Consider the following 27,899-nt stretch of genomic DNA (forward strand, 5'->3'; position numbering starts at 1 on the left):
TGTATAACCTTCATCCTTATACCAACTTCTCTCCATTTCCTTGACACTTGTTCTCCTCATCTCTCTCTCACTCTCTTTCTCTCTTTCCTCCCTCCCTCAGACAGAGCCCTCCCTCCCTCCCTCCCTCACTGAATTCTGCATCCTGGGAAGTAAACATGACAATAACCAAACACTCGTTTGTTGGGAAAAGAAGAGGAGCCATTGGCTGCTAAAATAACCATCACATCTTCTCTATTGGCTAAAGTAACAACCACCACATAAAGACAGTCAAGCACAAGTCATGCCAGAGAACGAAGAATAATGGACGAATGTAAGAAAAACGACAGTTGAATGAAATGGAGCGCAAACACACATCGCTATGGTGGCAAACACAAACTTCAGGAGAGTGTATTGTGGGGTATGGTTGTGAGAGGGAGCCCATACCCCTTCAGGAGAGTGTATTGTGGGGTATGGTTGTGAGAGGGAGCACTTATCCCTTCAGGAGAGTGTATTGTGGGGTATGGTTGTGAGAGGGAGCCCTTATCCCTTCAGGAGAGTGTATTGTGGGGTATGGTTGTGAGAGGGAGCCCTTATCCCTTCAGGAGAGTGTATTGTGGGGTATGGTTGTGAGAGGGAGCCCTTATCCCTTCAGGAGAGTGTATTGTGGGGTATGGTTGTGAGAGAGAGCCCATACCCCTTCAGGAGAGTGTATTGTGGGGTATGGTTGTGAGAGGGAGCCCTTATCCCTTCAGGAGAGTGTATTGTGGGGTATGGTTGTGAGAGGGAGCCCTTATCCCTTCAGGAGAGTGTATTGTGGGGTATGGTTGTGAGAGGGAGCCCTTATCCCTTCAGGAGAGTGTATTGTGGGGTATGGTTGTGAGAGGGAGCCCTTATCCCTTCAGGAGAGTGTATTGTGGGGTATGGTTGTAAGAGGGAGCCCTTATCCCTTCAGGAGAGTGTATTGTGGGGTATGGTTGTGAGAGAGAGCCCATACCCTTCAGGAGAGTGTATTGTGGGGTATGGTTGTGAGAGAGCCCGTACCCCTTCAGGAGAGTGTTTTGTGGGGTATGGTTGTGAGAGGGAGCCCTTATCCCTTCAGGAGAGTGTATTGTGGGGTATGGTTGTGAGAGGGAGCCCTTATCCCTTCAGGAGAGTGTATTGTGGGAGTATGGTTGTAAGAGGGAGCCCTTATCCCTTCAGGAGAGTGTATTGTGGGGTATGGTTGTGAGAGAGAGCCCATACCCTTCAGGAGAGTGTATTGTGGGGTATGGTTGTGAGAGAGAGCCCATACCCCTTCAGGAGAGTGTATTGTGGAGTATGGTTGTAAGAGGGAGCCCTTATCCCTTCAGGAGAGTGTTTTGTGGGGTATGGTTGTGAGAGAGAGCCCATACCCTTCAGGAGAGTGTATTGTGGGGTATGGTTGTGAGAGAGAGCCCGTATCCCTTCAGGAGAGTGTATTGTGGGGTATGGTTGTGAGAGGGAGCCCTTACCCTTCAGGAGAGTGTATTGTGGGGTATGGTTGTGAGAGAGAGCCCGTACCCCTTCAGGAGAGTGTTTTGTGGGGTATGGTTGTGAGAGGGAGCCCATACCCTTCAGGAGAGTGTATTGTGGGGTATGGTTGTGAGAGGGAGCCATGCCCCTTCAGGAGAGTGTATTGTGGGGTATGGTTGTGAGAGGGAGCCCTTATCCCTTCAGGAGAGTGTATTGTGGGGTATGGTTGTGAGAGAGAGCCCGTACCCCTTCAGGAGAGATTGTGGGGTATGGTTGTGAGAGCCCATACCCCTTCAGGAGTCATTGTGGGGTATGGTTGTGAGAGGGAGCCCTTAAGGAGAGTGTATTGTGGGGTATGGTTGTGAGAGAGAGCCCGTACCCCTTCAGGAGAGTGTTTTGTGGGGTATGGTTGTGAGAGGGAGCCCATACCCCTTCAGGAGAGTGTTTTGTGGGGTATGGTTGTGAGAGAGAGCCCATACCCGTTCAGGAGAGTGTATTGTGGGGTATGGTTGTGAGAGAGAGCCCATACCCCTTCAGGAGAGTGTATTGTGGGGTATGGTTGTGAGAGGGAGCACTTATCCCTTCAGGAGAGTGTATTGTGGGGTATGGTTGTGAGAGGGAGCCCATACCCCTTCAGGAGAGTGTATTGTGGGGTATGGTTGTGAGAGGGAGCCCTTACCCCTTCAGGAGAGTGTATTGTGGGGTATGGTTGTGAGAGGGAGCCCATACCCCTTCAGGAGAGTGTATTGTGGGGTATGGTTGTAAGAGGGAGCCCTTATCCCTTCAGGAGAGTGTATTGTGGGGTATGGTTGTGAGAGAGCCCATACCCTTCAGGAGCCCCCTTATCCCTTCAGGAGAGTGTATTGTGGGGTATGGTTGTGAGAGGGAGCCCTTATCCCTTCAGGAGAGTGTATTGTGGGGTATGGTTGTAAGAGGGAGCCCTTATCCCTTCAAGAGAGTGTATTGTGGGGTATGGTTGTGAGAGAGAGCCCATACCCTTCAGGAGAGTGTATTGTGGGGTATGGTTGTGAGAGAGAGCCCATATCCCTTCAGGAGAGTGTATTGTGGGGTATGGTTGTGAGAGAGAGCCCGTACCCCTTCAGGAGAGTGTATTGTGGAGTATGGTTGTGAGAGAGAGCCCATACCCCTTCAGGAGAGTGTTTTGTGGGGTATGGTTGTGAGAGGGAGCCCTTACCCCTTCAGGAGAGTGTTTTGTGGGGTATTTGTGAGGGAGCCCATATTCAGGAGAGTGTTTTGTGGGGTATGGTTGTGAGAGGGAGCCCATACCCCTTCAGGTGAGTGTATTGTGGGGTATGGTTGTGAGAGGGAGCCCTTATCCCTTCAGGAGAGTGTATTGTGGGGTATGGTTGTGAGAGGGAGCCCTTATCCCTTCAGGAGAGTGTATTGTGGGGTATGGTTGTGAGAGAGAGCCCATACCCTTCAGGAGAGTGTATTGTGGGGTATGGTTGTGAGAGAGAGCCCATACCCCTTCAGGAGAGTGTATTGTGGAGTATGGTTGTAAGAGGGAGCCCTTATCCCTTCAGGAGAGTGTATTGTGGGGTATGGTTGTGAGAGGGAGCCCTTATCCCTTCAGGAGAGTGTATTGTGGGGTATGGTTGTGAGAGGGAGCCCTTATCCCTTCAGGAGAGTGTATTGTGGGGTATGGTTGTGAGAGAGAGCCCTTATCCCTTCAGGAGAGTGTTTTGTGGGGTATGGTTGTGAGAGGAGCCCATACCCTTCAGGAGAGTGTATTGTGGGGTATGGTTGTGAGAGAGAGCCCGTATCCCTTCAGGAGAGTGTTTTGTGGGGTATGGTTGTGAGAGGAGCCCATACCCCTTCAGGAGAGCCCTGGTTGTGAGAGAGAGCCCATACCCTTCAGGAGAGTGTATTGTGGGGTATGGTTGTAAGAGGGAGCCCTTATCCCTTCAGGAGAGTGTATTGTGGGGTATGGTTGTGAGAGGGAGCCCTTATCCCTTCAGGAGAGTGTATTGTGGGGTATGGTTGTGAGAGGGAGCCCTTATCCCTTCAGGAGAGTGTATTGTGGGGTATGGTTGTGAGAGGGAGCCCTTATCCCTTCAGGAGAGTGTATTGTGGGGTATGGTTGTAAGAGGGAGCCCTTATCCCTTCAGGAGAGTGTATTGTGGGGTATGGTTGTGAGAGAGAGCCCATATCCCTTCAGGAGAGTGTATTGTGGGGTATGGTTGTGAGAGGGAGCCCTTATCCCTTCAGGAGAGTGTATTGTGGGGTATGGTTGTGAGAGGGAGCCCTTATCCCTTCAGGAGAGTGTATTGTGGGGTATGGTTGTGAGAGGGAGCCCTTATCCCTTCAGGAGAGTGTATTGTGGGGTATGGTTGTGAGAGAGAGCCCATACCCTTCAGGAGAGTGTATTGTGGGGTATGGTTGCGAGAGAGAGCCCATATCCCTTCAGGAGAGTGTATTGTGGGGTATGGTTGTGAGAGGGAGCCCGTACCCCTTCAGGAGAGTGTATTGTGGAGTATGGTTGTGAGAGAGAGCCCATACCCCTTCAGGAGAGTGTTTTGTGGGGTATGGTTGTGAGAGGGAGCCCTTACCCCTTCAGGAGAGTGTTTTGTGGGGTATGGTTGTGAGAGAGAGCCCATACCCCTTCAGGAGAGTGTTTTGTGGGGTATGGTTGTGAGAGGGAGCCCATACCCCTTCAGGTGAGTGTATTGTGGGGTATGGTTGTGAGAGAGAGCCCATACCCCTTCAGGTGAGTGTATTGTGGGGTATGGTTGTGAGAGAGAGCCCTTATCCCTTCAGGAGAGTGTATTGTGGGGTATGGTTGTGAGAGAGAGCCCATACCCCTTCAGGAGAGTGTTTTGTGGGGTATGGTTGTGAGAGGGAGCCCATACCCCTTCAGGTGAGTGTATTGTGGGGTATGGTTGTGAGAGAGAGCCCATACCCCTTCAGGTGAGTGTATTGTGGGGTATGGTTGTGAGAGAGAGCCCTTATCCCTTCAGGAGAGTGTATTGTGTGGTATGGTTGTGAGAGGGAGCCCTTACCCCTTCAGGTGAGTGTATTGTGGGGTATGGTTGTGAGAGAGAGCCCTTATCCCTTCAGGAGAGTGTATTGTGGGGTATGGTTGTGAGAGGGAGCCCATACCCCTTCAGGTGAGTGTATTGTGGGGTATGGTTGTGAGAGAGAGCCCATACCCCTTCAGGTGAGTGTATTGTGGGGTATGGTTGTGAGAGAGAGCCCATACCCCTTCAGGAGAGTGTTTTGTGGGGTATGGTTGTGAGAGGGAGCCCATACCCCTTCAGGAGAGTGTATTGTGGGGTATGGTTGTGAGAGAGAGCCCATACCCCTTCAGGAGAGTGTTTTGTGGGGTATGGTTGTGAGAGAGAGCCCATACCCCTTCAGGAGAGTGTATTGTGGAGTATGGTTGTGAGAGAGAGCCCATACCCCTTCAGGAGAGTGTTTTGTGGGGTATGGTTGTGAGAGGGAGCCCATACCCCTTCAGGAGAGTGTATTGTGGGGTATGGTTGTGAGAGAGAGCCCATACCCCTTCAGGAGAGTGTTTTGTGGGGTATGGTTGTGAGAGAGAGCCCATACCCCTTCAGGAGAGTGTATTGTGGAGTATGGTTGTGAGAGAGAGCCCATACCCCTTCAGGAGAGTGTTTTGTGGGGTATGGTTGTGAGAGGGAGCCCTTACCCCTTCAGGAGAGTGTTTTGTGGGGTATGGTTGTGAGAGAGAGCCCATACCCCTTCAGGAGAGTGTTTTGTGGGGTATGGTTGTGAGAGAGAGCCCATACCCCTTCAGGAGAGTGTTTTGTGGGGTATGGTTGTGAGAGGGAGCCCATACCCCTTCAGGAGAGTGTATTGTGGGGTATGGTTGTGAGAGAGAGCCCGTACCCCTTCAGGAGAGTGTATTGTGGGGTATGGTTGTGAGAGGGAGCCCATACCCCTTCAGAAGAGTGTATTGTGGGGTATGGTTGTGAGAGGGAGCCCATACCCTTTCAGGAGAGTATATTGTGGGTTATGGGTGTGTGCTATGGGTGTTTCTCTTTAATTATTTGTTATATTTCAAAAAATATATATTCTTAAAACTGCATGGTTGGTTAAGGGCTTGTCAGTAAGCATTTCACTGTTGTATTCGGCGCATGTGACAAATACAATTTGATTTGAAAGAACCCTTACCCCTTCTGGACAGTTGGATGGTGGCCTGCCGTCTCCCGTTGCCATTCTCCACATAGCAAGAGTAGTTCCCCAGGTCCCCCTCTTCCACCGAGTGGATCATCAAGGAGATGGCCACTTCCTGTTCCCCCAGGTGCTCCCGGACCACCCTGCAAAACAAGAGAAAACAATCATTAATGGAGTGGATGGTAGTCCCTGTGGGAGTAGTCACATGTCCCCCTCCGTAGGAGAGAGACAGTCAATCTTGAGGTTAGACAGACAGTCAGTCTTGAGGTTAGAGAGACAGTCAGTCTTGAGGTTAGAGAGACAGTCAGTCTTGAGGTTAGAGAGACAGTCAGTCTTGAGGTTAGAGAGACAGTCAGTCTTGAGGTTAGAGAGACAGTCAGTCTTGAGGTTAGAGAGACAGTCAGTCTCGAGGTTAGAGAGACAGTCAGTCTCGAGGTTAGAGAGACAGTCAGTCTTGAGGTCTAGGTTAGAGACAGTCAGTCTTGAGGTTTTTGAGGTTAGAGACAGTCAGTCTTGAGGTTAGAGAGACAGTCAGTCTCAGTCTCGAGGTTAGAGAGACAGTCAGTCTCGAGGTTAGAGGACAATCAGTTTTGAGGTTAGAGAGACAGTCAGTCTCGAGGTTAGAGAGACAGTCAGTCTCGAGGTTAGAGAGACAGTCAGTCTTTAGAGGTCAGTCTCGAGGTTAGAGAGACAATCAGTTTTGAGGTTAGAGAGACAGTCAGTCTTGAGGTTAGAGAGACAGTCAGTCTTGAGGTTAGAGAGACAGTCAGTCTCGAGGTTAGAGAGACAGTCAGTCTCGAGGTTAGAGAGACAGTCAGTCTCGAGGTTAGAGAGACAATCAGTTTTGAGGTTAGAGAGACAGTCAGTCTCGAGGTTAGAGAGACAGTCAGTCTCGAGGTTAGAGAGACAGTCAGTCTCGAGGTTAGAGAGACAGTCAGTCTCGAGGTTAGAGAGACAGTCAGTCTTGAGGTTAGAGAGACAGTCAGTCTCGAGGTTAGAGAGACAGTCAGTCTTGAGGTTAGAGAGACAGTCAGTCTCGAGGTTAGAGAGACAGTCAGTCTTGAGGTTAGAGAGACAGTCAGTCTCGAGGTTAGAGAGACAGTCAGTCTCGAGGTTAGAGAGACCAGCCAGTAACCGGAGAGTTGCCTTTTCCAATCCCAGGGCTGACATGGAAAAAACATTGGTTGGGTGATTGACTCGGTTTGCTGTGTCTTGAATGAGATGAGGACTGCAGAGCCTACAGAAAGTATTGAATTTGCAATGTGCTGTAACCACAGGCTGGGTGATAAAACATAAAATTAATGTGTTACTGTACAGGAGTAGATTTACTGTGAAGCACTGGAAGTACAGGAATGCTATGTTATTCACCATAAGTCAAAAAAAGTATCTATGACCTGTAAATATATTCAACATAGCTGACAAATAAAACTACCATTTGAACAAATGTAGAAGGATGTGAGGAAATGTTTTGAATTACCTAACATTTACAACTGTGGAATGAGCATTACAAAAGATATTGTGGATCTGTGTTCTGTGTTTACAGAATTTCTAGACTTTTTCTGCATGTTGATGTATTACAATCCACAAATGTGACTTTAGATGAGAGTCTGCTGTCTCCATTCACTGGGATAATCTGTGTCATGTGACACGCAGAGTGATGACATCGCGGCTGTGTCCTTGGGAGAACGCTTTCTAGCTAGAAGAAGAATGAATAACTTCATGAAATGTGTATTTATTCAACAATTCATGTTATGATTTTCAACAAATTACTTTCATATGAATGTTAAATTCGACCTTTGGGGAATGCAACCCCAAGTGTGTGCTTTCGACATCAGCCCACTAGCCATAGTAGATTGGTAGATTCCACTAGCGTTGGAATCTACCAATAGCTAGCAGGCGATCTCATCAGCTGTTTAGACTAACAACCAGAGTTAAACTTACTATGAAATTGTTCATTCAGAAATGTGTCAATTATGAAGAACCGCTCAGTTTTAAAACCCTTAATTGGTGATCTGGCTAGTAAGCTAATGAGAAATGTTTCAATCAATTCTTTCAGGGAAATTGATTATTTGACAGATCACGTCACTCTCTCAACTGGTGTGGTGGTAAGAAATTGCAACATTAACTTAAACTCACCCCATTCCGTACAAATGTGCGCAACTGCAACATTCAAACAAGGCTGCAAATAAAACTAATGGGACTGTAGCGACTGTGTTGACTTCAAAATCGGGGGTGTGAACTAGGTTTCTATTCAAGCGTTGATCGACATGGTTATGGCTCTATAGTATTGGAGAAAAGTTTTTTTTATTTTTAAACAGACCCTCACATAAAACAACTATTTCTGCCTTATAATCTTTCTCCACCAGGTGTTGCACTTCACTCATCCTTTAAAAACAAGAAATGGACAGTGATTGGGGTGAGGGGGGATACCTAGTCATTTTTTGCATCATCATTGCATGCGATCATCATTCTCAAAGCCACTGTTTACTTCTAAGATCACTAACACTGCTCTAAAAAACAGATTCAAATTCGACACAAATATGTATGTAATGACACATTATATAAACTCTTTATAGTGTTTTATTTACATTTTAGAGGCAATAAGGTGATAAGTTGGACAGATCGATGAAAAAAAAGCAATTTTCCCACATGACATCTCTCCTTCTCACTATCACGCATTAGTTTCGCTCCCCAACCTCCATTTAAAAAAAAGACCAGACGGGGCTCATTGCCTGTTTGAATTATGCAGAAAAAGGCAGTGTTTAGGTCATGTAATTGATTATTTTGGAAAGGGGAGAAATTGTGCTTTACAATGGTATTGACATTAGTTGATCTGGAAGTATTAGGTTTTTGGGGTGCTAAAATAAGGGCAATTGTACGGACCAAGGCAATGTACGCGTTTACGTTATCTGATTAAAAACAAAAGAAATTCAGGTGACAAGATCACCTTACATTAGCTAGCTTGGCAAGTGGGCGAAAGCACACACTCGGGGTTGCATGCCCCAATGGTTAAATTTAGCATTCTTCTGAAAGTCATTAATTCAAATATTAACATAATTTGCTAAATAAATAAACGTTAAACTCACATTTCATGAACTTTTTGTCATGCCGCTCGATGTCACCGGTCTACCAACCACCGGTCCTGGCAACCATGATTACGCTCACCTGCTTCCCATCATAACGCACACCTGGACATCATTATTTCCTTGATTATACCCCTTTATTTATCCCTCAGTAGACATCAGTCACTAGATAGTATTGTTTTCTCTCACGTTCTGTACACTTCTCATGTTTTGTTCATCTGCATTTATTCATTATTATACTCAACTTCTGCACCTGTTTCCTGCCACCCGGCGCACACGTTACACTACTTCTAGCTAAAAAGCGTTCTACCAAGAAGGACACAGCCATGATGTCATCACTCTGATGTCATCACACAAAGATGATCCCAATGAATGGAGATAGCCGACTCTCATCTGAAGCCACATTTGTGGATTGTAATACATCAACAGGCGAAAAACAGTTCTAGAAATTCTGTAAACACAGAATACATCCACAAGCACTTTTTGAATGCGCAAATGCATATTCCACAGTTGTAAATGTTAGGGATTTCTGAACATTTGTTATAATTGCAGTTTTATTTGTGAGCTATATTGAATCTATTTTCAGATCATAGATTTATCTGTGATTTATGGCTTAATTTGTGAAATATTTTAAGATATTTACAGATTCTGGTTTTATTTACTAAATATTTTAAGATATTCACAGTTCATTTGTTGAATATATGCACGGATTGTTAGTTATGATGAATATACACACGGATCGTGGTAGACACATTTACAGAATAAAGAAACTAATCTCATGCCATATGTTTCTTCCTTGGAGGAAAAAAACCAAATAATGATATCGGGAAGATAATGTTTTTATAGCAGCTGCCATGGAAACTGAGCGGAAGGAGAGAAAGTAATATTCCATAAAGTAAACGAGTTTCCCCTGCTGAGTTGTTGTAGGCTGGCGGAGGAGAGAAGGGAGTCATGATGCTCCCTCGTTCTTCACATACAACTACTTAGCCTACTTTTAAAGCACCCTCAGCACAGAGGCACGCACGAGGGAAAGAGGGAGAGAGAGTGAAAGAGTGTTTGAGAAAGTGTGTTTGCGTGTGAGAGAACGAGAGAAAGAGAGTGTGTGTGTGAAACTGTGTCTGTATGTGCATTAATGTGTAGCCTATGTACTACAAGTGAGCACTGAGGAGAAAGAGATAGGGAGATAGGGAGAGGGAGATAATAAAACAGCATCTGGAGAGGGTAAGCTGATCCTAGATCTGTGCTCAATGGGCAACTTCTACCCAGACCAAACAGGCCAAGGGAATGTGAATGGAAGTTAGATGGGGATCTAATGGGACTGGACTTGCTGTGGCTGATTGTATCTTAACCCCTGGATGAGGCAAACATCAACAAGAGATTTTAATTACGACTCTGTTGGGGTTCTAGTCTAGACTCTCTGTCTTGTGTGTGACAATGATCACAGGAGCTGGCAAGACAGCACAAACAGATCTGGTTCAGGCTCGCTGGAGTAAAATCTCCTCCTGAACAAAATGCACTATTCTTCCAACAGCTCCTCACTTCCTCATTAGTAAAGCCAGTGAATGCGGATTCTGCTCACTTAACTGATCAACTAAAAATGTATTCATTACCTTTATTTCATCCAAAGCCCACCTGAGAACCCGGTATGAACAGAAGTAAACGACCTCAATACCCCATTGATAATTCTGAGGCAGATTGGTTGGGCAAATGTTTTAATCACACACACACACACACACACACACACACACACACACACACACACACACACACACACACACACACACACACACACACACACACACACACACACACACACACACACACACACACACACACACACACACACACACACACACACACACACACACACACACACACACACACACACACACACACACACAGCCCCGCTGCTAATGCCCAACCATGCATGCTATGAAAACAACAACAGCCCTGTTGCCATCTGCGATGCAAATGAGAGTTTATGGACTTGCGTTTTAATAGAAATGGAACTAGTCAGAATCAATAGGTTGGGTTGTTTAAATATAACCCTGGTGGGTTCCCTGGGTTCTATGGGCTGAGGTTGCTGATGCATTAGTAATGGACAGGCCAGGAGAGTGTGGGTGGTAGGCGAAACCTTGGTAACAGATCCACATCCCTGTAGCAGTGGAATGGAATATACTTTGGCTGCATGGCTGAAGCATAATTACGTGTTATAACTTTACATTTATTTGGTAATGTTTACAAGTTGCTAACCATTTGAGAAGTCTCTCCCTCTCTCTCTCTCTCTCTCTCTCTCTCTCTCTCTCTCTCTTTTAAGGGCTTTATTGGCATGGGAAATGTTTGTTTACATTGCCAAAGCAAGTGAAATAGATAATAATCAAAAGTTAAATAAAGAATACAAAATTAACAGTAAACATTAAACATGTTGAACTTTTCCCCAAATCCTAACCCCTTCTAACTTTTAAACCTCTCCATCTCCTACTTTGTGTACATCTTCTCATCCCCCCTCTCGTCCTACCCCTCCCTTGGCTACTCCCTTTCTGTTTGATAGTAATGAGTGTGTCTATCCCATTAAGGCTGTGTGGAGTGATCAGGGGAGTAAAGTCTGGGCTGTGAGAGGATCAGAGCAGGCCTGGGGTAAAGGCTGCATGGACAATAAAGAATACATGATCAAATACATTATTGATCCACAGAATGAAATATCTGGCTGCATTATTAAAGAGATATAGCCCTTCAGTTGAGGAGAAAGAGAATCTTAGAGAGAGAGACGGACAGAGAAAGGGGGGAGAGAGAGGGAGAGGAAGATTGCTAACCTTAAAACTGAGCTCTGTACCTGATTCTACCCACAAAACCAAAACACAAGCCCTCCCTCCCTCCCCTAGTCCATCTGCATTCCTCTACGTTCAGTGAGGGAGAGGGTAGTGACGGTAGTGAGGTAGAGAGTAGTGACGATAGTGAGGGAAAGGGTAGTGAGGTAGAGGGTAGTGACGATAGTGAGGGAGAGGGTAGAGACGGTAGTGAGGAAGAGAGTAGTGACGATAGTGAGGTAGAGAGTAGTGACGATAGTGAGGGAGAGGGTAGTGACGATATTGAGGGGGAAGGTAGAGACGGTAGTGAGGTAGAGAGTAGTGGCGGTAGTGAGGGAGAGGGTAGTGAGGTAGAGGGTTGTGTCAGTAGTGAGGTAGATGGTAGTGTCGGTAGTGAGGGTAGTGAGGTAGAGGGTAGTGAGGGTAGTGAGGGCGAGGGTAGTGACGATAGTGAGGGAGAGGGTAGTGGGGTAGAGGGTAGTGACGATAGTGAGGGAGAGGGTAGTGTCGGTAGTGAGGGTAGTGAGGTAGTGAGGGAGAGGGTAGTGACGATAGTGAGCGAGAGGGTAGTGAGGTAGAGGGTAGTGACGATAGTGAGGGAGAGGGTAGAGAGGGTCGTGAGGTAGAGGGTAGTGAATATAGTGAGGAAGAGGGTTGTGTCGGTAGTGAGGTAGAGGGTAGTGACGATAGTGAGGGAGAGGGTAGTGAGGTAGAGGGTAGTGACGATAGTGAGGTAGAGGGTAGTGATGATAGTGAGGGAGAGGGTAGTGAGATAGAGGCTAGTGATGATAGTGAGGGAAAGGGTAGTGAGGTAGAGGGTAGTAATGATTGTGAGGGAGAGGGTCGTGAGGTAGAGGCTAGTGATGATAGTGAGGGAGAGGGTAGTGAGGTAGAGGGTAGTGCCGATAGTGAGGGAGAGGGTAGAGACGGTAGTGAGGAAGAGAGTAGTGACGATAGTGAGGGAGAGGGTAGTGACGATAGTGAGGTAGAGAGTAGTGACGATAGTGAGGGAGAGGGTAGTGAGGGAGAGGGTGGTGACGATAGTGAGGGAGAGGGTAGTGAGGTAGAGGGTAGTAATGATTGTGAGGGAGAGGGTCGTGAGGTAGAGGGTAGTGACGATAGTGAGGGAGAGGGTAGAGACAGTAGTGAGGAAGAGAGTAGTGACGATAGTGAGGGAGAGGGTAGAGACGGTAGTGAGGAAGAGAGTAGTGACGATAGTGAGGGAGAGGGTAGTGACGATAGTGAGGTAGAGAGTAGTGACGATAGTGAGGGAGAGGGTAGTGAGGTAGAGGGTTGTGTTAGTAGTGAGGTAGATGGTAGTGTCGGTAGTGAGGGAGAGGGTAGTGACGATAGTGAGGGAGAGGGTAGTGGGGTAGAGGGTAGTGACGATAGTGAGGGAGAGGGTAGTAAGGAAGAGGGTAGTGACGATAGTGAGGAAGAGGGTAGTGGGGTAGAGGGTAGTGACGATAGTGAGGGAGAGGGTTGTGGGGTAGAGGGTAGTGACGATAGTGAGGTAGAGGGTAGTAAGGAAGAGGGTAGTGACGATAGTGAGGAAGAGGGTATTGTCAGTAGTGAGGTAGAGGGTAGTGACAATAGTGAGAGAATGGATAGTGACGGTAGTGAGGTAGAGGGTAGTGACGGTGGTGAGGTAGAGGGTAGTGACGGTAATGAGGGAGAGGGTAGTGACTGTAGTGAGGTAGAGGGTAGTGATGATAGTGAGGGAGAGGGTAGTGAGGTAGAGGGTAGTAATGATTGTGAGGGAGAGGGTAGTGACGATAGTGAGGGAGAGGGTAGTGGGATAGATGGTAGTGACGATAGTGAGGTAGAGGGTAGTAAGGAAGAGGGTAGGGACGATAGTGAGGAAGAGGGTATTGTCGGTAGTGAGGTAGAGGGTAGTGACAATAGTGAGGGAATGGATAGTGACGGTAGTGAGGTAGAGGGTAGTGACCGTGGTGAGGTAGAGGGTAGTGACGGTAGTAAGGTAGAGGGTAGTGACAATAGTGAGGGAATGGATAGTGACGGTAATGAGGGAGAGGGTAGTGACTGTAGTGAGGTAGAGGGTAGTGATGATAGTGAGGGAGAGGGTAGTGAGGTAGAGGGTAGTAATGATTGTGAGGGAGAGGGTAGTGACGATAGTGAGGTAGACAGTAGTGACGGTAGTAAGGTAGAGGGTAGTGACGGTAGTGAGGGCAGTGAGGTAGAGGGTGGTGAGGGTAGTGAGGTAGAGGGTAGTGACGGTAGTGAGGGAGAGGGTAGTGAGGTAGTGAGGGAGAGGGTAGTGTCAGTAGTGAGGGAGAGGGTAGTGACGGTAGTGAGGGAGAGGGTAGTGACAGTAGTGAGGTAGTGGCTAATGAGGTAGAGGGTAATGGTGGTAGTGAGGGAAAGGGTATTGAGGGAGAGGGTAGTGTCGGTAGGGAGGTAGAGCGTAGTGACAATAGTGAGGGAATGGATAGTGATGGTAGTGAAGTCGAGGGTAGTGAGGGTGGTGAGGGTAGTGAGGTAGAGGGTAGTGACGGTAGTGAGGGAGAGGGTAGTGAGGTAGTGAGGGAGAGGGTAGTGTCAGTAGTGAGGGAGAGGGTAGTGACGGTAGTGAGGGAGAGGGTTGTGACAGTAGTGAGGTAGTGGCTAATGAGGTAGAGGGTAATGGTGGTAGTGAGGGAAAGGGTATTGAGGGAGAGGGTAGTGTCGGTAGGGAGGTATAGCGTAGTGACAATAGTGAGGGAATGGATAGTGATGGTAGTGAAGTCGAGGGTAGTGACGGTAGTGAGGGAGAGGTAGTGACAGTAGTGAGGTAGAGGGTAGTGACGGTAGTGCGGGAGAGGCTAGTGACGGTAGTGAGGGAGAGGCTAGTGACGGTAGTGAGGGAGAGGCTAGTGACGGTAGTGAGGTAGTGGGTAATGACAGTAGTGAGGTAGTGGGTAATGAGGTAGAGGGTAATGGTGGTAGTGAGGGAAAGGGTATTGAGGGAGAAGGTAGTGACGGTAGCAAGGGAGAGGGTAGTGAGAGAGGGTAGTGAAGGTAGTGAGGGAGAGGGTATTGAGGGAGAGGGTAGTGAAGGTAGTGAGGGAGAGGGTAGTGAGGGAGAGGGTAGTGACGGTAATGAGGGACAGGGTAGTGGTGGTAGTGTCACATTCTGACCATTATTTGCGTTGTTTGTTTCTATGTTTTGTTTGGTCAGGGTGTGATATGAGTGGGCATTCTATGTTGCATGTCTAGTTGGTCTGTTTCTATGTGTTTTGGCCTGATATGGTTATCAATCAATGGCAGGTGTATGTCATTGTCTCTGATTGCGAACCATATTTAGGTAGCCTGTTTGTATTGTGGTTCGTGGGTTATTGTCTATGTTACATACATACAGACACCTGATAGACTGGTGTGTTAAAGAGGTGTGATAGTAATAGTAGGAGCAACAGAACAGACTGGGTTTACCTGCCTGCCTGCATTCCTGCCTGCATTCCTGCCTGCCTGCATTCCTGCCTGCCTGCATTCCTGCCTGCATTCCTGCCTGCATTCCTGCCTGCATTCCTGCCTGCATTCCTGCCTGCATATCTGCCTGCATATCTGCCTGCCTGCTTACATGCCTGTCTGCATTCCTGCCTACCTGCATTCCTGCCTGCCTGCATTCCTGCCTGCGTTGGCTTGCAAAGGGAATAATTAGCAGCTAGATATGACAGTTTAGAGCAGGGTGTCAAACATAGGGAACCGGCCCCAAGGAGGTTCGATCAGGCCCGCAGGATAATTTGAAAGTGGAAAAAATGCATAAAAGACATGGAATTAATATTTTTAATTCGCTGCAATTCATGGATTATCCGCTAAGGGGCGCACTCTTTCCATCAGAGTAGAAGACAAGCCGCATCACTGAGACAGACTGAAAACAGCAGACGGTATCAATGCGCCATCTGCTGCTTGTTACGACGTTGTTAATATCATTAGCCAAAATGTCGTTATCCAAACGGAGAAAAGTAGATAAGGAGTGTAGAATTTTCAAAGAAAAATGGACCACGTCCTATTTATTTACAGAGATGCACGGAAAACCTTTGTGCTTGGTGTGTTTGCAACAAGTTTCGGTATTGAAGGAATATAATATTCGACGCCACTGAGACTCATCACAGCGAAAAATATGACGGCTTGCAAGGACAACTGAGAAGAGATAAGATTAACGTTGCTGGCGGGTCTGAGGAAACAGCAGTCAACTTTCATCCAGAGCCGAGAAGTCAGTGAAGCAGCGGTAAACCAGCTACCTAATTGCTAGCGAAATAGCATTAGCATCGAAGCCGTATTCCGACGGTGACTTTGTTAAACGATGCATGATGAAGGCGGCTGAACTTGTATGTCCCGAGAAGCGACAAGCTTTTGCCAATATTAGCCTGACGAGGAATACTCGGCAGATTTGAAGGGCAAATTTGCCTCTGTAGGTCTGGACAGATTTTATCAGTATCTACTACCAGGGTACCCCAAATTAACAGCCCTGGCTGCTAAAATTTTGTGCATGTTTGGGACAACCTACCTTTGTGAACAAATTTTCTCAGTGATGAATATCAATAAAACAAAAATGCGTTCAAGGCTCACAAACAAGCACTTAAATGACATTCTGAAAGTGACAGCTAGTCAGGACATGACACCTGGTGTTGATGCACTTGTACAGGCCAAAAGATGCCAAGTTTCAGGTACAAATACAAGTCCAGACTAGACTAACACCTTTAAAATGCTGCCTTAGATACTGTTTGCATTGAAAGAATACAGCTCTGTGAAGATGAATCCTTACTGTGGTGATTTAAAAAATGTGCACTTTAATGTTAGTCAGCAGCTTCAAAACAAAAGTTGTGTGATGGAATTCTACTGTTCATACAACTCCATAAATGTTCAGTATGTATTGTATGTGTATGTATGTTTCATGTATGAAGTTTACAGATTTACAGGACAGGCGAACACTTTCTTCATTACACATTTAAAATCACTCTCCTTAGTTTGTAAGGTGTACGCAGGGATTACATTTAGATTTTATATGCGTATGTGTAAGTGGTTTAAAAATTCCTTTCTTTAAAAGTCTCATTTAATCTTAAAGTGCATTACTATGTTTTTCAGTACCAATTAAAGTTTTGTGCCTTTGTACAATCAGTGGGATCAGTTGCAATGCATATTTGTGAATGATAAAAGTAAATTGCACATTTGTCTAAGGAAATATGAGGTGTTTCATGAAATGTTTTGTAAAAGGATAGTTCATTAAATTTCAATATTTTCCTAATGTTCTTGTGCTTCTTTACACCAAAACAAAGGAAAGACATGATATTTTGGTTATTTATAGCAGAGTATGGTATAATTTTAATGGTCCTGCCCACTTGACATCTCCTAGGCCGTATGTGGCCCACGATGCGAAATGAGTTTGACACCCCTGGTTTAGAGAATAGCTCCAGTGACGTGTTCAGAGACAGTTTAGAGAATAGCTCCAGTGACGTGTTCAGACAGTTTAGAGAATAGCTCCAGTGTCGTGTTCGGAGACAGTTTAGAGAACAGCTCCAGTGTAGTGTTCAGAGACAGTTTAGAGAATAGCTCCAGTGTCGTGTTCAGAGACAGTTTAGAGAATAGCTCCAGTGTCGTGTTCAGAGACAGTTTAGAGAATAGCTCCAGTGTCGTGTTCAGAGACAGTTTAGAGAATAGCTCCAGTGACGTGTTTAGAGAATAGCTCCAGTGTCGTGTTCGGAGACAGTTTAGAGAATAGCTCCAGTGTCGTGTTCGGAGACAGTTTAGAGAATAGCTCCAGTGACGTGTTCGGAGACAGTTTAGAGAATAGCTCCAGTGTCGTGTTCGGAGACAGTTTAGAGAATAGCTCCAGTGACGTGTTCGGAGACAGTTTAGAGAATAGCTCCAGTGTCGTGTTCGGAGACAGTTTAGAGAATAGCTCCAGTGACGTGTTCAGAGACAGTTTAGAGAACAGCTCCAGTGTAGTGTTCAGAGACAGTTTAGAGAATAGCTCCAGTGTCGTGTTCAGAGACAGTTTAGAGAATAGCTCCAGTGACGTGTTCAGAGACAGTTTAGAGAATAGCTCCAGTGACGTGTTCAGAGACAGTTTAGAGAATAGCTCCAGTGTCGTGTTCAGAGACAGTTTAGCCTGTTAGTCCTATAGGGGCAGTATTTCATTTTTGGATAAAAAGACGTGCCCGTTTTTAGCGCAATATTTTGTCACGAAAAGATGCTCCAGCTGGAATTGATAGTTTTGGAAAGAAGACACTTGACGTTTCCAGAACTGCAAAGATTTTCACTGTGAGTGCCATAGAACAAAATCTACAGGCAAAACCAAGATGTTTGAGCAGAACAGGATTTCTGGAGGCACGTTTTCTATGATCGCCTTATATGGCTGTGAATGCGACAGGAATGAACGGACACTTCCTATCGTTTCCCCCAGGTGTCTGCAGCATTGTGACGTATTTGTAGGCATATCATTGGAAGATTGACCATAGAGACTACAATTACAAGTGTCCCGTGTCTGCGTGGAAATTGGTGCGCAAAAGTCAGCATACCAGTATTTTTCCATCCGAATCAGAATGCAGCTTCCAGGGACGGCATTTCAATGAAGAGATATATGACAAAACACCTTGAGGATTGATTCAAACAACGTTTTCCATGTTTCAGTCGATATTATGGAGTTAATAAAAAGTTCGAGAGGTGACTGAGGTTAGTTTCTCCAAATGCATAGTAACAAACGGAACGTGTGTCCTACACAAGCATCTTTCAGGAAAAACTGGACATCTGCTATGTAACTGAGAGTCTCCTCATTGAAACACCTGCAATTCTTCAAAGGTAAATTATTTTATTTGATCCCTTTGCTGGTTTTTGTGAATATGTTGCGTGCTAAATGCTAACGCTAAATGCTAAGCTAGCTATCACCACTCTTACACAAATTATTGATTTTCTCTGGTTCTAAAGCATATTTTGAAAATCTGAGTTTTAAGAAAAGGATAAGCTTGAGGGCAGGCATATTTATTTCATTTCATTTGCAATTTTAGAAATCGTGTTCAGGTAATAAGCTTGAGGCTGTACAGTTTGGGGCGGACTAAGAGGTTAAAGAATAGCTCCAGTGTCGTGTTCAGAGACAGTTTAGAGAATAGCTCCAGTGTAGTGTTCAGAGACAGTTTAGAGAATAGCTCCAGTGTCGTGTTCAGAGACAGTTTAGAGAATAGCTCCAGTGTCGTGTTCAGAGACAGTTTAGAGAATAGCTCCAGTGTCGTGTTCAGAGACAGTTTAGAGAATAGCTCCAGTGACGTGTTCGGAGACAGTTTAGAGAATAGCTCCAGTGTCGTGTTCAGAGACAGTTTAGAGAATAGCTCCAGTGTCGTGTTCAGAGACAGTTTAGAGAATAGCTCCAGTGTCGTGTTCAGAGACAGTTTAGAGAATAGCTCCAGTGTCGTGTTCAGAGACAGTTTAGAGAATAGCTCCAGTGTCGTGTTCAGAGACAGTTTAGAGAATAGCTCCAGTGTCGTGTTCAGAGACAGTTTAGAGAATAGCTCCAGTGTCGTGTTCAGAGACAGTTTAGAGAATAGCTCCAGTGACGTGTTCAGAGACAGTTTAGAGAATAGCTCCAGTGACGTGTTCAGAGACAGTTTAGAGAATAGCTCCAGTGTCGTGTTCAGAGACAGTTTAGAGAATAGCTCCAGTGACGTGTTCAGAGACAGTTTAGAGAATAGCTCCAGTGTCGTGTTCAGAGACAGTTTAGAGAATAGCTCCAGTGTCGTGTTCAGAGACAGTTTAGAGATTAGCTCCAGTGACGTGTTCGGAGACCGTTTAGAGAATAGCTCCAGTGACGTGTTCGGAGACCGTTTAGAGAATAGCTCCAGTGTCGTGTTCGGAGACAGTTTAGAGAATAGCTCCAGTGTCGTGTTCGGAGACAGTTTAGAGAATAGCTCCAGTGTCGTGTTCGGAGACAGTTTAGAGAATAGCTCCAGTGTCGTGTTCGGAGACCGTTTAGAGAATAGCTCCAGTGACGTGTTCGGAGACCGTTTAGAGAATAGCTCCAGTGTCGTGTTCAGAGACAGTTTAGAGAATAGCTCCAGTGTCGTGTTCAGAGACAGTTTAGAGAATAGCTCCAGTGTCGTGTTCAGAGACAGTTTAGAGAATAGCTCCAGTGACGTGTTCGGAGACAGTTTAGAGAATAGCTCCAGTGTCGTGTTCGGAGACAGTTTAGAGAATAGCTCCAGTGTCGTGTTCAGAGACAGTTTAGAGAATAGCTCCAGTGTCGTGTTCGGAGACAGTTTAGAGAATAGCTCCAGTGACGTGTTCGGAGACAGTTTAGAGAATAGCTCCAGTGTCGTGTTCAGAGACAGTTTAGAGAATAGCTCCAGTGTCGTGTTCAGAGACAGTTTAGAGAATAGCTCCAGTGACGTGTTCAGAGACAGTTTAGAGAATAGCTCCAGTGTCGTGTTCGGAGACAGTTTAGAGAATAGCTCCAGTGTCGTGTTCAGAGACAGTTTAGAGAATAGCTCCAGTGTCGTGTTCAGAGACAGTTTAGAGAATAGCTCCAGTGTCGTGTTCAGAGACAGTTTAGAGAATAGCTCCAGTGTCGTGTTCAGAGACAGTTTAGAGAATAGCTCCAGTGTCGTGTTCAGAGACAGTTTAGAGAATAGCTCCAGTGTCGTGTGCAAACAGTGCACTGTGCACCCGCCATTCGAATGGAAAGGGACATCTATTACAAACACCATAACGTGTACACAGCGGGGTCTATTCATGGATACCAAGGGAAGACAAAAGTGCAACAATAAAAAAAGAAACAAACGTATACAATTATTATCATTCATGTTTATCCGTGTTTCATGATTTTCCTTAAATTCATCAGAATTAAAGCGCCCCTCTGTCTTTGCACCTGTAGCCCATGTATGAGATGCTGTCTGGCGGAAAATAATATTACATGTCTCCGGTGACTGATAAGTCTTGCTGTCTTGGTAAAAAATATCAATATATTCAGAGACGACCTATCAGATCTCAGAATCCCAAGGGGGGCCACTTGGGTGGCCAATAAGATTTCAGGGGTGCCGTGGACCACCCCCTGGTCACGCCACTGAATAGCTCATCTAAGGCTTTGTACTTGAAGTATTACATCATAGTATGGTCTACTACAGTATCCAATGGAGTCTGGTGATATAGTTGTGTGTTTCTGTGTGATGTATCTATTAATCAGTCCAGTTGAACTGTGTACTGTGTTAGTATAGATAATATTGTCTACAGGATTCATATTTAAGGATTCATATTTTGAGCACAATTCCATAGTTACAATGTATTCATCCTAATCGTATCAGAGTGACTATGATCACATATTAGGTCACATGGTTACTACATTAGAAGTGAGAGGAGTAAAACCACCATGTGTCTCACTTGATTTCGCTCTCTTCGACTCTCTCCTCATCCAGGTCCTCGATGAACTTCTCTCCCTTCATCCAATAGACGAGAGGACTGACCGCCGACCCGCTGTAGCCAAAGAATGCTCTACACGTCAGGTTCAGGGCACTTCCTGTGGAGACAGGAAATAGCACACTATTATTCTTCACAATCCTTCAACACAGACATTAGTAGTCTGCTGTACGTAGAGAAATAGGAGATCTGGAATAGTTTTCTACAAATAGTTAGCAGTAGAGAGAGCTAACCGGCACCTTCGGTTGCCTTGGGGTCGTATTGTGAATGGGATGAAGACATCAACACTTCAAGTCTTATCTATGGCTATGTAGGTATGTAACAGCTAAACCTAGACACCCAAGATCTTACCTAGATGTTTCACTGTGTACAAATAGTACAAAGTCACCGAACAAACACTAAGTCACTGTCATACTGGTACAGTCCCTCTTGGCACGTCGGAACAAACACTAAGTCACTGTCATACTGGTACAGTCCCCCTTGGCACGTCGGAACAAACACTAAGTCACTGTCATACTGGTACACTCCCCCTTGGCACATCGGAACAAACACTAAGTCACTGTCATACTGGTACACTCCCCCTTGGCACGTCGGAACAAACACTAAGTCACTGTCATACTGGTACAGTCCCCCTTGGCACGTCGGAACAAACACTAAGTCACTGTCATACTGGTACAGTCCCCCTTGGCACGTCGGAACAAACACTAAGTCACTGTCATACTGGTACAGTCCCCTTGGCACGTCGGAACAAACACTAAGTCACTGTCATACGGGTACACTCCCCCTTGGCACGTCGGAACAAACACTAAGTCACTGTCATACGGGTACAGTCCCTCTTGGCACGTCGGAACAAACACTAAGTCACTGTCATACTGGTACAGTCCCCCTTGGCACGTCGGAACAAACACTAAGTCACTGTCATACTGGTACAGTCCCCCTTGGCACGTCGGAACAAACACTAAGTCACTGTCATACTGGTACAGTCCCCCTTGGCACGTCGGAACAAACACTAAGTCACTGTCATACTGGTACAGTCCCCCTTGGCACGTCGGAACAAACACTAAGTCACTGTCATACTGGTACAGTCCCCCTTGGCACGTCGGAACAAACACTAAGTCACTGTCATACTGGTACAGTCCCCCTTGGCACTAAGTCACTGTCGGTCCCCTTGGCACAAACACTAAGTCACTGTCATACTGGTACAGTCCCCCTTGGCACGTCGGAACAAACACTAAGTCACTGTCATACTGGTACAGTCCCCTTGGCACGTCGGAACAAACACTAAGTCACTGTCATACTGGTACAGTCCCCCTTGGCACGTCGGAACAAACACTAAGTCACTGTCATACTGGTACAGTCCCCCTTGGCACGTCGGAACAAACACTAAGTCACTGTCATACTGGTACAGTCCCCCTTGGCACGTCGGAACAAACACTAAGTCACTGTCATACTGGTACAGTCCCCCTTGGCACGTCGGAACAAACACTAAGTCACTGTCATACTGGTACAGTCCCCCTTGGCACGTCGGAACAAACACTAAGTCACTGTCATACTGGTACAGTCCCCCTTGGCACGTCGGAACAAACACTAAGTCACTGTCATACTGGTACAGTCCCCCTGGCACGTCGGAACAAACACTAAGTCACTGTCATACTGGTACAGTCCCCCTTGGCACGTCGGAACAAACACTAAGTCACTGTCATACTGGTACAGTCCCCCTTGGCACGTCGGAACAAACACTAAGTCACTGTCATACTGGTACAGTCCCCTTGGCACGTCGGAACAAACACTAAGTCACTGTCATACTGGTACAGTCCCTCTTGGCATGTCGGAACAAACACTAAGTCACTGTCATACTGGTACAGTCCCTCTTGGCACGTCGGAACAAACACTAAGTCACTGTCATACTGGTACAGTCCCTCTTGGCACGTCGGAACAAACACTAAGTCACTGTCATACTGGTACAGTCCCCTTGGCATGTTGGAACAAACACTAAGTCACTGTCATACTGGTACAGTCCCCCTTGGCACGTCGGAACAAACACTAAGTCACTGTCATACTGGTACAGTCCCCCTTGGCACGTCGGAACAAACACTAAGTCACTGTCATACTGGTACAGTCCCCTTGGCACGTCGGAACAAACACTAAGTCACTGTCATACTGGTCCAGTCCCCCTTGGCACGTCGGAACAAACACCAAGTCACTGTCATACTGGTACAGTCCCCCTTGGCACGTCGGAACAAACACCAAGTCACTGTCATACTGGTACAGTCCTCCTTGGCACGTCAGAACAAACACTAAGTCACTGTCATACTGGTACAGTCCCCCTTGGCACGTCGGAACAAACACTAAGTCACTGTCATACTGGTACAGTCCCCCTTGGCACGTCGGAACAAACACTAAGTCACTGTCATACTGGTACAGTCCCCTTGGCACGTCGGAACAAACACTAAGTCACTGACATACTGGTACAGTCCCCCTTGGCACGTCGGAACAAACACTAAGTCACTGTCATACTGGTACAGTCCCCCTTGGCACGTCGGAACAAACACTAAGTCACTGTCATACTGGTACAGTCCCCCTTGGCACGTCGGAACAAACACTAAGTCACTGTCATACTGGTACAGTCCCCCTTGGCACGTCGGAACAAACACTAAGTCACTGTCATACTGGTACAGTCCCCTTGGCACGTCGGAACAAACACTAAGTCACTGTCATACTGGTACAGTCCCCCTTGGCACGTCGGAACAAACACTAAGTCACTGTCATACTGGTACAGTCCCCCTTGGCACGTCGGAACAAACACTAAGTCACTGTCATACTGGTACAGTCCCCCTTGGCACGTCGGAACAAACACTAAGTCACTGTCATACTGGTACAGTCCCCCTTGGCACGTCGGAACAAACACTAAGTCACTGTCATACTGGTACAGTCCCCCTTGGCACGTCGGAACCCTCTTGGCATGTCGGAACAAACACTAAGTCACTGTCATACTGGTACAGTCCTCCTTGGCACGTCGGAACAAACACTAAGTCACTGTCATACTGGTACAGTCCCTCTTGGCACGTCGGAACAAACACTAAGTCACTGTCATACTGGTACAGTCCCCTTGGCACGTCGGAACAAACACTAAGTCACTGTCATACTGGTACAGTCCCTCTTGGCACGTCGGAACAAACACTAAGTCACTGTCATACTGGTACAGTCCCCTTGGCACGTCGGAACAAACACTAAGTCACTGTCATACTGGTACAGTCCCCCTTGGCACGTTGGAACAAACACTAAGTCACTGTCATACTGGTACAGTCCCCCTTGGCACGTCGGAACAAACACTAAGTCACTGTCATACTGGTACAGTCCCCTTGGCACGTCGGAACAAACACTAAGTCACTGTCATACTGGTACAGTCCCCCTTGGCACGTCGGAACAAACACTAAGTCACTGTCATACTGGTACAGTCCCCCTTGGCACGTCGGAACAAACACTAAGTCACTGTCATACTGGTACAGTCCCCCTTGGCACGTCGGAACAAACACTAAGTCACTGTCATACTGGTACAGTCCCCCTTGGCACGTCGGAACAAACACTAAGTCACTGTCATACTGGTACAGTCCCCCTTGGCACGTCGGAACAAACACTAAGTCACTGTCATACTGGTACAGTCCCTCTTGGCACGTCGGAACAAACACTAAGTCACTGTCATACTGGTACAGTCCCCTTGGCACGTCGGAACAAACACTATGTCACTGTCATACTGGTACAGTCCCCCTTGGCACGTCGGAACAAACCCTAAGTCACTGTCATACTGGTACAGTCCCCCTTGGCACGTCGGAACAAACACTAAGTCACTGTCATACTGGTACAGTCCCCCTTGGCACGTCGGAACAAACACTAAGTCACTGTCATACTGGTACAGTCCCCCTTGGCACGTCGGAACAAACACTAAGTCACTGTCATACTGGTACAGTCCTCCTTGGCACGTCGGAACAAACACTAAGTCACTGTCATACTGGTACAGTCCCCCTTGGCACGTCGGAACAAACACTAAGTCACTGTCATACTGGTACAGTCCCCCTTGGCACGTCGGAACAAACACTAAGTCACTGTCATACTGGTACAGTCCCCCTTGGCACGTCGGAACAAACACTAAGTCACTGTCATACTGGTACAGTCCCCCTTGGCACGTCGGAACAAACACTAAGTCATTGTCATACTGGTACAGTCCCTCTTGGCACGTTGGAACAAACACTAAGTCACTGTCATACTGGTACAGTCCCCCTTGGCACGTCGGAACAAACACTAAGTCACTGTCATACTGGTACAGTCCCCCTTGGCACGTCGGAACAAACACTAAGTCACTGTCATACTGGTACAGTCCCCCTTGGCACGTCGGAACAAACACTAAGTCACTGTCATACTGGTACAGTCCCCCTTGGCACGTCGGAACAAACACTAAGTCACTGTCATACTGGTACAGTCCCCCTTGGCACGTCGGAACAAACACTAAGTCACTGTCATACTGGTACAGTCCCCCTTGGCACGTCGGAACAAACACTAAGTCACTGTCATACTGGTACAGTCCCCCTTGGCACGTCGGAACAAACACTAAGTCACTGTCATACTGGTACAGTCCCCCTTGGCACGTCGGAACAAACACTAAGTCACTGTCATACTGGTACAGTCCCCCTTGGCACGTCGGAACAAACACTAAGTCACTGTCATACTGGTACAGTCCCCCTTGGCACGTCGGAACAAACACTAAGTCACTGTCATACTGGTACAGTCCCCCTTGGCACGTCGGAACAAACACTAAGTCACTGTCATACTGGTACACTCCCCCTTGGCACATCGGAACAAACAGATCACATTCTGATGAAATCTTGAGCATGTTCTTCATCATGTCTCTGTATTGTAAATCTTTACATGAATAGGAGACACAATGGTGGTCAAATAAATACCAGTCCTACACAACACAAGGGGGCACTGAAGAGCTTCCAAACGCTCAACTCCACCATCTGGGTGGGGAGAACGGAGAGTGTGGGTATGTGGTTTGACATAACTGTTATTTCTGTAAACAGCACATGAGATAGAAAACCTCAGTTCACTATTCTTCTATTGTTGGTTCTAGTTCAGGTCCTGTGCGTTTGAACACATTCTCATCCAATGTGCTTACTGCTCCAGACAACAGGGAGAAACCACACTTCAAAGAGAAAAACAAACATTGAACAAACAAATGATATCATTGTCTCCAAACAATGAAACATTGTCTGTGATGCTGTAGAACCATCAAACTCATCTCTGGACCTCGAAGCCAGTTCCACTGTGTTTTTTCATCTTTCCACTCTAATCATTTGACATTTTTGTCATTAAGCAGACACTTATCCAGAGTGACTTACAGTAGTGGATGAATACGTCTTTGTACTGTTTTGTACTGGGCATCAACCCACAACCCTGGTGTTGCAAGCATCATGCTCTACCAACTGAGCCACATGGGACCTAACCAGGGACTTGTTTAGACCTGGGACACCAGGTGGGTACAATTCATTATCAGGTAGAACAGAAAACCAGCAGGCTCCAGCAGGGTAAGTGTTGAATTCCCCTGGTGTAGAATGTCTGTATGTACTGCAGACACAGAGAAATTCCAAATGAACAGCTGCTTCCTAAATAGTAGAAAACAGCAGGAGAAACCCCATACCTATCATGTGTGCACCACTGACTACACACTGCACAGTGCATACTGCAGGGCTGAGAGCTCAGAGAAGCTTTTTTAATTCAATGCATGGAGCGCTTTCTCTCTCTCTCTATCTCTCTCTCTCCACTCTGTATCCCTGTGTATTTGTGTTTCTCTGTGGGACCACTGCAGTAGCAGAGGGTTAGGCTACTGACTGAGAAACCACATGCCTCCATGTAAACAACACATGTACTGTATGTATGGATAGATGTATGGGAGCAGCTCATCACAGTGTCTCTGGAGATAAACTGTTGTGCCTGGCTCGGGGCAAACTGCTGTGTGTTTGGTGAGAGAGAGAGAGAGAGAAAGAGAGAGATTGAGAGAGGGGGGGTGAGAGAAGAGGGATTGAGATGGAAGGGTGAAGGGAGGGGCAGGTAGAGATAAAGAGAGAAAAAGAAAGGTAAAGAGAGAGAGGAGTAGAGAAGAGGGGAGAGAGAGAGAGACTAATGCATTATTATAAAAAGGTTATAGGTGTTACTTTGACTCTAGTGAGGCCTTGTTGCTTTGCACAGTGGGTCCTGTGCGTGGTGTTGCTCTTAGTATAGTGTTCATAACATACCGCCCACAGTAACTTCATACACATTCATTCCTTTTGGGTCCTGCCTAGAAAAAGCAGTTTAAAGTGTAAGGTTTGGGCCCACGACAATGAAATGCTAGCCTTTCCTGTGAGGAGCAGTGTCTGACATTTCCAAAGTTCAACAGCCATTCAGTGGATGGTATTTGTTCTGAGTATAGGACACTGGGAACACAGCACACACTGTACCTATACAAACACACAGCAGCATTTAGAACACTGGCAGGAAGCCTTCTAGAATGTTAAAACATAAATATAGAACCCTGCTACTATTACTAATACTGTTGTATATGGTTACAGCAGCATGGCCATCCTACTGCATTATCTGATGGCAGTGGCAATGTCCAGAGGCTAACACCAGAGAATGCTAACAGGGCCATACGCAAACTTCATCACCTTCAAAACCCCACACATTGTTGGTCAAGGTCATCGCTGAAGTTGTGGAACTGATCTGTGTCTGTGTGCGTGTTCCATGCCGGTGTTTTAAACCAGAGATCAGTTTCAATCTGGTAATTTCATGCCTCCGTCCGTCCTGTGCTCCTGTAGGAAGTCTCCGCTGAGCTCTGGGGGAATCACAGGAAATTGTCGGCAGCACCCCGTTGTGTCCTCCCTAATCCAGCCGTCACACCCCCTGGTTCCCACCCAGACCTCCATGCACGTGTGTGTGTAAGGTGGAC

General features: G+C 46.6%; 1 protein-coding gene across 7 annotated transcripts in view; it reads right to left on the minus strand.

Moving 5' to 3' along the window:
* The window catches only part of LOC118366765 (interleukin-1 receptor accessory protein-like 1-B), a 580,901-nt gene that overhangs the window by 18,497 nt on the left and 534,505 nt on the right, over positions 1 to 27,899 (minus strand). For all 7 annotated transcript variants that reach the window (XM_052493220.1, XM_052493224.1, XM_052493222.1 and 4 more), the window contains exons 7-8: positions 20,882 to 21,017; positions 5,626 to 5,771 (exon numbers count right to left, since the gene is read on the minus strand). In XM_052493220.1, the coding sequence (XP_052349180.1) occupies positions 5,626 to 5,771; positions 20,882 to 21,017 (282 nt within the window). The remainder of the gene's footprint in view (positions 1 to 5,625; positions 5,772 to 20,881; positions 21,018 to 27,899) is intronic.

The sequence above is a fragment of the Oncorhynchus keta genome, chromosome 34, assembly GCF_023373465.1.
Source record: "Oncorhynchus keta strain PuntledgeMale-10-30-2019 chromosome 34, Oket_V2, whole genome shotgun sequence".
Lineage (NCBI taxonomy): Eukaryota > Metazoa > Chordata > Actinopteri > Salmoniformes > Salmonidae > Oncorhynchus > Oncorhynchus keta.